General features: G+C 26.7%; 1 protein-coding gene across 2 annotated transcripts in view; it reads left to right on the plus strand.

The window, feature by feature from the left end:
- Positions 1-3,812: 3,812 nt before the first annotated feature.
- The window catches only part of LOC117174919, a 36,000-nt gene continuing 24,826 nt past the window's right edge, over positions 3,813-14,986 (plus strand). Inside the window, exons 1-7 of one of the 2 annotated variants that reach the window (XM_033364375.1) lie at positions 3,813-3,931; positions 4,035-4,079; positions 4,156-4,344; positions 6,610-6,855; positions 6,928-7,125; positions 7,200-7,424; positions 12,040-12,240. In XM_033364375.1, the coding sequence (XP_033220266.1) occupies positions 3,874-3,931; positions 4,035-4,079; positions 4,156-4,344; positions 6,610-6,855; positions 6,928-7,125; positions 7,200-7,424; positions 12,040-12,240 (1,162 nt within the window). In that variant the 5' untranslated portion in view covers positions 3,813-3,873. Of the gene's footprint in view, positions 3,967-4,034; positions 4,080-4,155; positions 4,345-6,609; positions 6,856-6,927; positions 7,126-7,199; positions 7,425-12,039; positions 12,241-14,986 lie in introns of both variants that reach the window. The other variant, XM_033364374.1, reaches the window with a different exon arrangement.

Consider the following 14,986-nt stretch of genomic DNA (forward strand, 5'->3'; position numbering starts at 1 on the left):
AAGAAACCTAAAATTTTCAAAATTCTATGAAATCTTTTAAAATCTAATGAAACTTTCCGCATCTCTTGAAAATTCTTTGGAAATTTTTTAAGTATTTTAAAATCTTTTCATTTCTTTAAAATCTCTGTTGATACTTTTAAATATTTAAAAATATTCTAGGAAATCCCGAGAAAACTGATTTAAATACCTTTAAATCATTAAAATCCAAGGACATTTCTTAAAAATTTAGAATTTTGTTGTAATTTCATTAGAATCATTTAAAGTGCCCGAAAATATTACTAATGATCTGAAATCTTTTGAAATGCCTTTTCATTTTTTAAAGCTCTCGTTAATTCCTTTAAAAAATGTAAATGCCCTAAAATATTTAAAATCCTTTAAATTCCCTTGGAAATGTTAAAATCTCTTGAAAATTCTTTGAAATTTCGAATAGTATCCTAAAATCTTTGAAATTGTTTAAAATCCCTTCAAATTATTGAAATCAATTGAAAATTTCTTGGAATCTTTTAAAATATCCCAAAATTCTTTCAAATCTTTGGTTATACCTTCAAATATTTGAAAATATTGAAATTCCTACGAAATTCTTCCCTTCTTGTGCATAAATTGTTTAAAATCCATTTAAAATTTATATCTTATGAAATTACACGAAATCTGATGTTTCCTGAAATCCTGAACAATTTATTAAAATACCACAAGAAGATTTTTTAAGTTCCTTAAAATCATTTAAATCCTGAAAAATTCCTTGCGAATTTTCAAAACTCTTGAAAATGCCTCGGAATATTTTAAGATACGCGAAAATATTTAAAATTCTTTAAAATCTCTTGAAACACTTTTTAAAGCTCTTAAAAAATCCTTGGAATTAAGAAAAAACTAAAATCTTTGAAATGTTTCGAAACACCTTAAAATTATTAAAGCTATTAAAATTTCACATTAATTTTTAAAAACACCAAAAAATCATTTAATTAAATGGTTTAAACCCTTAAAAACTATTTAAAATTCCATGCTGTCTTTTGAAACAATCTAAAATCTTAAAGATGGTTTGAAATCACTTCAACTTGATGAAATATATTAAAAATTCATTATAATTTTTTAAAATACCCCAAAATCTTTTAAATGGTTTGAAATCCTTTCCAATTATTGAAATATATTAAAAATTCCTTCGAATTAAAAAAAAATACCTTAAACCTGTTAAGTAATTTGAAATCCCTTCAAATTATTGATATCCACTAAAAAATTTCTTTGAATATTTTTAAATACCCTAAAATCTTTCAAATGGTTTGATATCCCTTCAAATTATTGAAATCTACTGAAAATTCCTTGGGATCTTTTTAAATAACCTAAAATCTTTTGGAATTTCAAATCTTTTGAATTCCCTTGAACTTTTTAAATGAAAAACCTCAAATCTTTGAAATCTCTTCAAACTATTGAACACTATTAAAAACTTCTTGGAGTGATTTAAAATTCCCTAAAATATTTCCAATCCCTTAAAATTCTATTAAATTGTAGAAATCTATTCAAAATCGCTTTGAATTTTTCAAAATACCCTAAAACCTTTGAAGTTGTATAAAATCCCTTCAGATTATTGAAATGCATTAAAAATTCCTTGGAATTTTCTTAAATACCCTAAAGGGTTTTAAATTTCTTAAAATTATTGAAATCCATTAAAAATCCCTTAGCATATTTTTAAATACACAAAAAAAATTTAATTGTTTAAAATCCCTTCAAATTATTGAATTTGATTAGAAATTCCTTAGAGTCATTTAAAATTTCGTACAATATTTGGATCCTTAGAAATCCCATCCAATTACAGAAATCTATTAAAAATTGCATTGAATTTTTAAAAATACCCTAAAACGTTTGAAATTGTATAAAATCCCTTTAGAATATAGAAATGTATAAAAAATTTCTTTGAATTTTTGTAATAACCTAAAATCTTTTAAGTGGTTTGAAATCCTTTCAAATCATTAAAATATATTAAAAATTCCTTCGAATTTTCAAAAAATACCTAAAAATCTGTTAAATATTATGAAATCCTTTCAAATTATTGATATCTACTACAAATTTCTTGGAATATTTTTGAATACCCTAAAATCTTTAAAATGTCTTGATATCACTTCAAATTATTAAAATCTATTCAAAATTCCTTGGAATCTTTTTAAATAACCTAAAATCTTTCAAATGCTTTTAAATTATTTTAAAAATTTTGAAATTCCGTGGATATTTTTAAAATACCCTAAAATATTTCAAATCGTTTTAAACCCTACTCCTTAAAACGTTTTCAAGCTCTTAAAATTCCTAAGAATCTTTTTAAATAACCTAAAATCTTATAGATTGTTTGAAATCCCTTCAAATTGGTGAAATCTATTGAAAATTCATTTGATTTAAAAATACCCCAAAATCTTTTAAATTGTTTGAAACCCCTTCAAATTATTGCAATCTATTAAAAATTCCTTGGAATATTTGTAAATATCCTAAAAACTTTGAAAGGATTGAAATCCCTTAAAATGATTAGAATCTATTACAAATTCCTGGGAGTCACTTGAAATAACCTAAAATCGTTCAAATCCCTCTAAATTGTTTAAATCTTTTTTAATTGCATTGAAATTTTTTTACATACCCTAAAATATTTTAAATATTTTGAAATCCCTTGGAACTTTTCAAAGCTCTTGAAGATTCCTTGAAATCGGTTTTAGAAAAACTAAAATCTTTGAAATTCCTTCAATTAATTAAAATCTATTAAAAATTCCTTGAAATCTTTATATATGAAATATACACAGTGCTTGAAATGGTTTGAAATCTCTTTAAATTATTGAAATCTATCAAAAATTCCTTGAAGTCTCTTCAGAAAACGTAAAATCTTTGGAATCGCTTAAAATTATTTACACTTATTCAAAAATCATTGGAATCTTTTGAAATACCCTAAAATATTTCAAATCTTTTAAATTCCCTTAAAACTTTTTAAAGCTCTTTAAAATTCCTTGGGATCTTTTAAAAGACCCTAAATTTGTTGAAATCCCTTTAATTGATTAAAATCTATCAAAAATTTAATACCCACAGGAATTCAAAAGATTTTGAGGAAATTCAGAAATAGGTGTAGACCTAAATTCAATAGTGGTTAACCGATGGGTTAATTTATTGAAAGAGAAGTAACTAAAGTTATATTTTTATTTAAAAGAGTGGCAATAGTGACTTCATCTTAAAACGTGACTGAAAAGTGTCTGGAGAAAAAAATGACTAATATTCAATTTGGGGAAGCCCAGATTCTTATTCTTGATAGTTACTTAAAGTTCTCCTTACAAAAATTTCCTTGAATTTTCAATTTTTTTTTTAAACCCTAACTTTCCCTAACTAACAAACCTCCCTAACAAATATGGACATTAAAACCAAGAAAAATTTAATCTTTTCCAACTAAACCAAAACATTCCCATATATTCGTGTACTTTAAAGAATTCCTAATCTCCAGTTTTCATTATTCCATTTCACCCAATTTATAGGCTAATTAATGAATCCGGAATTTGAAAATAAAACTCTAAGCTACAGGCCGACGCACTGGAATAAATTAAAAAAATGAAATATGTACAGCGAGATTAAGTTCATGAGAAATCGATTAATCGTTCAGTCGCTCGATTACGAATTATGAGGCCATTAAAATCAAGAATGGCTTCATGAATCACGGTGTTTGTAAACTTTTTGCGAATAGGTAACCCACGTCTAAAGAAATTTCGATCAGTCATTTTCAACCAGTAGAGAATCTTTCTACATTTGCACTATTTTGATTTTTTTAGAGAAAAATAGATTAAAAGTAAAAAATTTGTATTTCGAACTTTTTTTTAATCCGATAAATATTTCATTCATTTAGACTTTAAATATTACAAAATGTCGAAAATTTCGATTTTATTATATCTAAGTGCGATTAATCTGATCTTAAGCGACGGTAAGTTAAAAATATATGGCCAGAGATTTAGAAGAGTAAGTTGGACTTTAGATTAAATGATAATTAACGAAAAAATCAAGAGTGGTAATTTCACTTTTTTTAGCTTTTGAATTTCAGTGGGCTCAAAATGGACTTTCAACAGGCTTATGTAAGTATAAGCAAAAAATTATTATATTAATGAATAAGAGGCGTTTTGGTTATTTGTTAATTTAAAAATATCTTAGGTAAGGAAGACCAGCAACCGATTGTTGAATATTTTTCTTTTCATGGCAAGCAATATCTTCTTTTTTCTCAACGAGTGACTTGGGAAGAAGCTCGTATCCTTTGTACAAGTTATGATGCAAAATTAGCAATTTTGAATGATATTGAAAAAGCAAATGGAGTTGCTGAAGCATTAGCAGATTCGAATATAGGTTCGTAGAACCAAAATCAAATCAAAAAAATATATCATATTGCCTTAAAAATATAAAAAGGCCAATTTTTGAAAATGTGGATAAATTTGCGATGTTCGCTTCATTAAGAAAAATATTATTTTCATAAACTCAATAAAAAATCAACGCTATATTTTTAATATTTTAATTAACAATTTTTATATACTTTAAAAAGTAGAAAGTTTCAGCTCACAAACTTTTGTTAATAATTTGCAGAGGCCAAAGAAATTTTGTAAAGTTTTGAGTAGATATATGAAAAAACAATATTTTCTTCACTAACACAATTGTAAAAATATGAAAATGCTGTCGAACATGGAGATAGTACCGGTTTTTTTGGGCTGACAGTGTACCTATCATAAGCAAACCGGATATAGCTCCACTCCGAACGTAAACAGTCAGGAGAGTATGAACCATTTTCGGTAGATTTTACTGCGTTGTAAAAATATTTTGAAAATTTTGTTTTCTAATACGAAGACAAGGTTACGAAGACGTTATTTAACAGGAAATCACTTACTTTTATAAATATGAGATTAACTTCCCACGAAAAACAAAGTTTTCACCATTCTCACGTCAACAACAGTGGGACTCCGTTGCTTAAAGTCGTTCGGACCTCTCTTTCTACCATGTGAGATAGACAGAGATGATTCGATTGTATTCCAATGACAGTTCTACTTTTCGTTTCGAAACGATCATACTCTCTCTCTCTCTCTCTCTCTCTCTTCTCCTGTCTATTTAATACTTCTTCTTCTTTGTTTTCTTAGTTGAATCATAGAGCCTGTTGGGTAGCTATGACAGCGCCACCAATTCAGAATTAATTTCAATTTCAATTAAAGATTAACAATCTTATTGGGAATGGTGTCTACCATTTCGCCATCTAGTGCTGAAAATGGAACTAGAAAGAGCAGGTACAATTTTACAGATGCATTTTATTTTTTGCACAAAAGTGTTTTTAAGATTGTTTTGTCAAGTATAACACAATAATTAAATACGAAAAACAAATCTCAAAAAAAAAATAGTTTTAGATAAAATTTTCATCTTAAACAGTAAAAAACCACAAATTTGTCAAATATGTTTAAAAAAAACAATTATTTCACTATTTTATGTAAGTTTGAATGTATTGTAAGGCAAGCCAGAATAAACTTCAATTAATGTATATAGGGACAAATTTTATCCAGATTATGCAAAGAATACGAATAATAGACGATTGGAATTTAAATGCGAATGCTAACCTAACTTTTATATCAGATTTTTAAATAAATAAATATTTCATGTATAAATTAATAAAAATTTACTTTGAGTTCATTTTTGCCTAAATATGTATCCATTTAACTTTATAATCTTAAAAGAATTATAATAAATAGTACAATAATTAATTTTTTAGAAAAATATTTCTTTCAAAAAATGTGCTTTGTCACTGCATAATATGTCAATCCCATCTAAAACCCTCTGATTCCCATAATGACTTTTATTATCCAATAAATACTTTGAGCTCCACAAAAAAATCGTTAAAACACTGGCATGCACAAATTAAAATGCTTCTTTAAAAGCGTACCTATTATTTCTAGTTCTTCTAGTTGTTCTAGGCATATCACAGTTTAACGATTGCCAATAGTAAACAATTAATTTGGAACCCTAGTATAACATTTATGATTAAAATGAATTGATATTCACTGCTATATTTCATTAATATTGCTCCTCTAACTTCGAGATACTACTTCGCGATAAGTCTTATCGGCTTCAATTGCTTCAGACATCGGAATCCCACCGCTGCTTGAGGCGAGCGTGCCAGCGTGCTTATTCGCTACGTGCATACTTTGCGCTTCGAGTGAACTACAGCAAGATCATGACGTAGTTATATATACAACCCATATCCCCTTGCAGCTCCTCTCACTCATACCCGCGGTGCGGCTATGTTCGAGTTTGACATAAATGTGAATTTTTTTTCTTAAAAACTTCAAAAATAACAAGGTTTTTAATCTTATTTTAATCTTCAAGCTTTTCGAAAATTCAGATAACTGAAAAAACTATTTTAAATTTGTAATCACTATTTTTATTGCAAAATGTGGAAAAAAAATTTAACTAGAAATTAATATTGTAAAAAACAATGTTGATCTAAAGTCAATAATACTAATTTGTTATTATAGTTTTTAAATTGTGTTAAAACAAAAAATAAATGCGCGCTTGTTTGTTTTCTAGTTCAATAAAACTAAGAGATCGTCGTTTTAAAATTTGAGTAAATTCTTACAGCAACCGAAGACATTTGGTTAGGAGCTAGAAGGCTAGATGCAATTTGGACTTGGATCGACAACCAGGAAACAGCCTGGCGAAAAAATATTCTTTCAATCGAACCAGACGTCGACAACTATCCACCTTGGAGTAGAGAACCAACACGACCAACAAAAGAATGTTTAGGAATGGACAGAAAATCGCACTCTTACCCCAACTTTGTTGATCTCGATTGTCGATTGCTAAGACCATTTATCTGCGAAAAAAGTATTTACTATTAAAAATAAGACTTTCAGAATAATGTATACATGTAATTAATAATTTTATTTTAAATTTTAGAATCAGAAGATTCTTTGAAATCTCCAGTGCCTTCTAAATGGATTCAAATTCATAGAAGCACTTACACTCTTTATCATGGAAAAGTAACTTGGGATGAAGCAGCAACTTTTTGTCGAAAACAGGGAGCGCGATTAGCTATTATAAAAAACTTAAATGTTATTGAAATTCTTACGAACAGTATGACTAAAACTCGACCAGGTATATTTTTACCGGAAGTTTCTCAAGGAAAATATACGAAAGATTACTTAAAAAATTCTCGATTTTCTGAATAGATTTCGAAACTGTTTGGATTGGAGCCCATTTTTCATATGGACAGTGGATTTGGATGGCGACAGGTGCAATTTTAAATTCCATAGCTGAAAATGGATTTCCACCTTGGCGTTCTGGACGGTCTCAAAAAAATGAAGGATGTCTTCTTTTGGACAGACATTTAGGGGGCCATATAAATTTTATAGAATCCAGCTGTGATCGAAAACGTGACTTTGTTTGCGAAGAATGTGAGTAGACATAAAATGTATTTAAATTTAAAAACTTGAATGAAAATTATATACAACTAGAAGCCCTAGTCAGGCGTTGGTGACTTGGTGTGGCTCAGTTATACACGTGGATATTATATTATACTAAACTTGGCGCCATCTATTGGCTGCTTACCCAACCTAGATAACGTGAAAACATTTAATTAGCAATAAAAAATTATTGAGGCAATTAAATGAGATAAAAAGTATTCTATCCTTTAAGTTGGACCAAATTACACGCAGTATACAAAATTTCATCAATGATCGGTTAAGTAATTTAGAAGTTTAGTGGTGACAAACATCGTGACACGAGATTTTTATATATATAGAAAGGGACTTTTTTTCCTCTAGAATTTTAAAAATCCCTTAAAAACATAGAACAGAGAACAATCAAGACCAGAGATTTTTCACGAAAAGATGGGAATAAATTATTTTGAATAAAACTATTGTAGATAGTAATATTAAATTTACATTAAAGAGCTTGAAATTCTTAATTTTTGAAGTTGAAATATTCCATTTTTGACAAAATATAAGAATTTTTAACTAAATAATTGAATTTCCAACAAACAAAAAAGTGAATGTTCAAGAAAATAGTTACACTCTCACTAAAAAAAATTAATTTTGAAATGAAATTATTAATCTTCGACCAAAAATATTATATTGTAAGGAAGTAATTCATATTTTAACCAAGTATTTAGATTTTCAACCAAAAATATGAATAATCAACGAAAAATGTAAATCCAAAAATATTTTTATTCTAAATAAAAAATACCAAAAATGAATACGTTTTAACGAAATTGTTGAAATGTCTACCAACAGAGGAACAATTTCGAACCAAAAAAGATTTTTCCACCAAGAAAGAAAAAAATTAATTGAAAATAATTAAATAATTTATTTTTAATTAAAAACAGTTAAATTCATACAAAAAAGAAGAAAATTTAAATTTAAAAAAGTTGAATCCTCAACCAAAACAGATCAATTTTTAACGGAAAAAGGTGACTTTTTAAAAACATTGTAAAATTTTCAACAAAATAACAATAATTTTAAAGAAAAAAAATAATGCAAAATCCTGTTGAGCAAAACAAGAATCCAACGACCAAATTTGGACCACAACGAATAAACGAAAAACAAAAAAACCCTATTGTAATCAACATTTCGGTACTCGTACAGTAACTAAAATTACAATAGGTTTTTTTTTTGGTCTTCGTTTATTCGTTGTGGTCCAAATTTGGTCGTTGGATTCTTGTTTTGCTTAACAGGATTTTGCATCAATTTCATTATTGGACGTTAAATGAGATTTTTAATTTGGATTTTGGTCTCATTTAAATTTCGTAAATTTTGAAAAAAAAATAAATTCCCAACTGAAAAGTTGAATTCTTTACCAAAAGAAGATGACCTTTTAAAAAGATTTTTGAATTTTCAAAAAAAAAAAAAAATAACAAAAAAAGATGCATTTTTTGCTAACAGTAGCATTTTTAATCAAGAAATGACATTTTTACGAAAAAACATGAATTGAATAAAAAAAATATTTTTAATTCTCCTAATATGATAATTCTTTAAAAAATTAAATTTAAAAACACTGTAATTCAATCAAAAAATAAGAACTTTTATCCAAAAAAGTTGAATCCTAAAAAAACTAATTAATTTTCAATTATAGTATATTATGATTCTTTAACCAAAACAAAATTGTCAACAAATTTATGAAACTTTTAACCAAATAGATATATTTTGATCAAAAAAGATAAATTCTTGACGAAAAATGTAATATTTTTAATTTCGAACTGAAAATATAAAATTTTTAATTTAAAATAGTTTAATTCATCCAAACAAGACTAATTTTCAATAAAATAGTTAAATCTTCAATCAGAACCGATTAATTTTTAACCAAACAAATGTATTCATAACAAAAAGAGATGAATTTAAAAATGAAAAATGGAATTTTTCAAGAAAATAGTTCAATTTTTAACCAAATAAGATTTCGCGGTCAAGAAAGAAAAAAATTCAACTAAACTGTTTAATTTTTAACTTCAAACGACAAATTTTCTACAAGATGTTTGACTTTTTAACCAGAAATTATGATTTTTTAACAAAAATTTGAACAAAATGGTTGAAGTTTTAATGAAAAAGGATGACTTTTTAATAAGATAATAGATTTTTTAACAAAACAATAAAATTATGAACGAACAAGAGAATTCTCAAGTAAACAGTTGTAATTAAAAAAAAAAACTTTCAGTCGAATAGGAATAAAACAATATTTTTCATTAAAAAAATTTTTTAACCAAATTTTTTAATTTTTAAGCACAAAAAACAGTGTTTTCCACAAAAGAGTTGAATTTTGAACTGGAAATTATGAATTTTCATCCGAAATTTTAATTTTTAATAAAATAGATGAATCTTATGCCAAAAAGGATTTTTTCTAATTGTGAAATTTGCAGCTAAGTAGTTAATTTTTCAACCAAATAATAAAGCTGTTAACCAAAAATGATGTTAAACCAAAAATATAATAGTAGAATCTTCAAACAAAAAAAGAAAAACTGGAAATTCTTATTAGGTTCTTTAAATAATTCTGTTGGCATTCAAGTAGAAAACGAATAACAATTTTAATTTATGTTTAATAATTAGCCGTATCAGAAAAATTATATAAGTTGTGGTTGTAGAAACAAAAATTTTCGAAAGCGAAACTAGTATACAAAAAAGGAGGCAATATTAGGAAACTATTAAAAGGTAAAATTAATTTAAAATTGATTCTTGTATGGTTTACAAGAATTTTTATAATTTCGAGTTTTTTACACAATGAAACAAATTTTGAACATCTGAGAGGTTTTAATTGTTAAAAAAACATTAGGAATAAATTTAAAAGTTTGAAAAACATATGGAAAAAGTTACTTTTACAAATAGTAATAGGAAATTTTACAAAATGTCTGTGTGTGTTCAAATTATTTCTTTTTAGCTGACTCACAAAAGTACTGTGAAACTCTTCTATAGCGCCGATTTTGGGGCTGACGGTGGGTGGGAACTAACTCACTATAGCCCGCTCCGCTTTTGTTTTCTCACGACTGAGTGCTCGCCTGAGTGAAAGCCGCAGATCCCGCGCACCCGTTGCAGCTCTCTTAGACCTATATGCGGCGTGGCGTCAATTCTCGGAAGGGTTATAGAAGGGAGAGCTATTGAATAGTTTCACTGTACTTTTAACAACTCACGAATTCTATACTAAAAAGAATACATTAGAAAACATTTACAGACTTTAATTAATTGAAATCTATTCTGCCGTTTATATATTTTTAAATCTTTGATCTCGAATTCTATTCTAATGTATTTTAATCATAAACTATACAATTTTTTCAATAATAAGTCAAATTCCCTTTTTCGGACAAAATTATCTTTTTTTAATTAAAATAAAACAACGGAATAGCTGTGGTTCCGGATACATTTACATTAGATAATTTAAAATCAAATCAATTGAAATAGAAGAAGCCTTCCTAAAATGGATAATGCAACCTACAGTACATTATCATTATTTTAAAATAATAATACATGTAAACTAATCAATTAAATTAAATCTATAGTTAAAACAAAATACGTGTTCATAAATGAAAATGGAAATTAATTATCTTTCTAGTATTGTGAAACTCTTCTATAGCGCCTATTTCGGGGCTGACGGTGGCTGACAACCAACTCATTATAGTTTGCTCCGCTTTTGTCTGTTCACGCCTGACTGCTCACCTGAGTGACAGCCGCAGACCCCGCGCGCCCGTTGCAGCTCTTTTAGACCTATATGCGGCGTGGCGTCAATTCTCGGAAGGGTTATAGAAGGGAGAGCTATTGAATAGTTTCACTGTACTTTTAACAACTCACGAATTCTATACTAAAAAGAATACATTAGAAAAAATTTACAGACTTTAATTAATTGAAATCTATTCTGCCGTTTATATATTTTTAAATCTTTGATCTCGAATTCTATTCTAATGTATTTTAATCATAAACTATACAATTTTTTCAATAATAAGTCAAATTCCCTTTTTCGGACAAAATTATCTTTTTTTGATTAAAATAAAACAACGGAATAGCTGTGGTTCCGGATACATTTACATTAGATAATTTAAAATCAAATCAATTGAAATAGAAGAAACCTTCCTAAAATGGATAATGCAACCTACAGTACATTATCATTATTTTAAAATAATAATACATGTAAACTAATCAATTAAATTAAATCTATAGTTAAGACAAAATACGTGTTCATAAATGAAAATGGAAATTAATTATCTTTTTAGTATTGTGAAACTCTTCTATAGCGCCTATTTCGGGGCTGACGGTGGCTGACAACCAACTCATTATAGTTTGCTCCTCTTTTGTCTGTTCACGCCTGACTGCTCACCTGAGTGACAGCCGCAGATCCCGCGCGCCCGTTGCAGCTCTTTTAGACCTATATGCGGCGTGGCGTCAATTCTCGGAAGGGTTATAGAAGGGGGGGGCTATTGAAGAGTTTCACTGTATTTGTGCTTTTAATTAATGATTGTCCACTGTAGGTTGCACTATTTACTGTAAAAAGATGGACTAGTATAATCTTTAACAAAGATATGTTCGACTCATTCAGATCCTCAAGAGGAACACGATGACTGGCTGAATGACCCCGTGAAATTCTCTCATGAAAATAAATCCTACATTATTTACTCTCTTGAAAGAACCTGGGAGGAAAGTAACGATTTTTGTAAAGAAAGGGGCAGCGTTTTGGCTTACATGGAAGACATGAATACTACAGAATTGATCATTGAAGCGATGGGTGATCATCCTAAAGGTAAAGGACCTCACTTAAATTACGTAACAGCCCAATTGAGGGGGGGGGGGGCGTGAAAACATTTTGTTACATTTTGTACTCATGTGCGTAATTTTTGCAAATTCGCAATAACTTTCTCTTGAATATTGTCTTTTCACTTATCAATTTTGCTATTTCGTTTCAAATTTTACAATTTTCTTAAAAAGACATAGTTTTTGGTTGCAAATTCAACTATTTTGTTAAAAATTCGTCTTTTCGGTCTAAAAATTCAACGGTTTTCGTAGAACATTAATATTTTCTTTAAAATTCATATTTTGCTGCTAATAAATCAACTGGAATCTTTTGTAGATAAAAACTTCTATGAAAATTTCTCTTTTTGATTGAAAAGTTCATCTTTTTTATGAGAAATAATGGATGAAAATTCAACTCTTTTTTAGAACTCTTTTTTAGAACATTTGTATTTGTGATTTACAAATTAACCGGCTGTAGTAGAATTTTCTTTTTTTTCGGACAAAAATGCAACTGTTTAGTTGAAAACTTAACAATCTTATTAAGAAGTCATACTTTTTGGTTAAAAATTCGACTATTTAGCAGAAAGTTAACTTATTTTTTATAATTATCACTTCGATGTTGGAAAGTGAACTGAAATCTCCTTTTAATTAAAATTTAACTGTTTATTTTTTAAGTTTGTTTTTTTAAATTCATCTATTTAAAAAGAAATTTCATCTTTCTTCAATAAAAATGCAACTGTTTGCTTGAAAATTAAACAATTTTGTTAAAGTTATAATTTTTGGTTGAAAATTTTGCTGTTTTGCTGTAAATTGAACTATCTTGTAGAAAATTTACTTTTTGTTTACATGTAATATTCTGGTCTTGGAAAGAGAGCTGCAATATTCTCTTGATGAAAATTGAACTATTTAAAAAAGAAATTTAATTAAAAATTCATCTGTTCTCAGAGAAATTTGATCTTTTTCAGATAAAAATACAACTGCTTGGTTGAAAATTGAACTATTTTGTTAAAAAGTCATACTTTTTGGTTGAAAATTTTACTGTTTTGTTGAAAATGTAACTATTTCGTTTGAAAAAAATCGTCTTATTGCATTGAAAATTCAATTTTTTTTCGTAGCATCATATTTTTTAATAACAAATTCATATTTTGAAAAGTCAACTAGAATATTTTTTCTATGAAAGTTCAACTATTTTTTTGAAAATTAGTATTTATTTTTTAAAGAAAAATTGATCTCTTTTAAGATAAATTTGATCTTTTATGGATGAAAATGCAACTGCTTAGTTAAAAATTAAACTATTATTTAAAAAAGTCATAATTTTGGTTTAAAAATCCTACTGTTTTGTTGAAAATTTAACTATTTCGTAGAAAATTGAACTTCTATTTGAAATTTTTATTTTGGTGTTGAAAATTAAATTTAAATCTTTTTGGATGAAAATTCAACTCTTTTATTTATTAATTTGTCTGCTACATTAAAAAATTAATTTGTTTCAGTAATAATTTCATCTGTCTTGGATAAAAATGCAACTACATGATAGAAAATTCAACTATTTTGTTAAAGATTCATCCTTTTCGGTTGAAAAAATTCGTCTTTTTGCATTGAGAATTTAATTTTTTTCCGTAAAAACCTATTTTTTTATAACAAATACATATTTTATTCTTGAAAAGTCAACTAGAATGTTTTTTTAAGAAAATTCAAATATTGTTTGGAATTTTTTGTTTGTTTTCTATTTTATAAAAATTCATCTGATTCAAAAGGAATTTGATCTTTTTTGGATGAAAATGCAACTATTTGGCAGAGAATTCAACTATTTTGTTAAAAATTCATCCTGTATGGTTAAAACTTCGTCGTTTTTTATTGAAAATTCAATGTTTTTTGTAGAAATTTCTTATTTAAAAAATCATCTTTTGATCATGAAAAGTTAACTGAAATCTTGTTTAAGAGAAAATTAAACTATTTTTTTAAAAGTTTAGCTTTTTGATTTAAAAATTTTTGTTTTAGTAGAAATTTCATTTTTTATTTATTAAAATTCATCTTTTTGGTTCAAATTCTTATTCTTGCTTTGAGTATTCAACTGTTTCGTTTGGAAAGAATTCGTTGAATTACTTTTTTAAGAAATCATTTTTTTCTAAAGATTTATATTTTTAGTTGAAAATTCATTTCTTTGCTTGAAAGTTGAACTATTTTGTTGAAAATGAATCTTTTTTTTGGTTAAAAATTAATTTTTCAACTTACAATTTAACTTTTCCATTTTTTAAGAGTGAACTAACTTAGTTGAAAACTTCTCTTTTTTTGGTAAAAAAAAATTGTCTTGGTTGAAAATTTCATTTTTGTTGGGTAAAAATACATCAGTTTCGTGTAAAATTATTTTTTGCTGAAATCATATTTTTTGTTTCAAAATTCAATTTTTGTAGAGAAAATTCGTCTTTTGGCTCGAGGGTTCAAAAGTTTACATAAAATTTTATGCCTTTCTTGAGTGAAAAATTTTATTTGTTGAAAATTCGTCTTTTTGGTTTTAAAATTCTTTTTTTGTTCGTATGAATTTAATCTGTTTTGATTGAAATATAAACAATTACACTTTTTTATTTGGAATTTATTTTTTTAGGTTGAAAATTTAACTATTATGTTAAAATATTAATTATTTTGTTGAAAATTCAAGTATTTTGTTAAAAAGTAATCTCTTATAGTAGAAAAAATTACAAGATTAAAATGCTGTTATTTGAATATCAATAATCAAGGAAAATGAAAAATTAGTCAAG

This window comes from Belonocnema kinseyi, chromosome 6 (genome assembly GCF_010883055.1).
Source record: "Belonocnema kinseyi isolate 2016_QV_RU_SX_M_011 chromosome 6, B_treatae_v1, whole genome shotgun sequence".
Lineage (NCBI taxonomy): Eukaryota > Metazoa > Arthropoda > Insecta > Hymenoptera > Cynipidae > Belonocnema > Belonocnema kinseyi.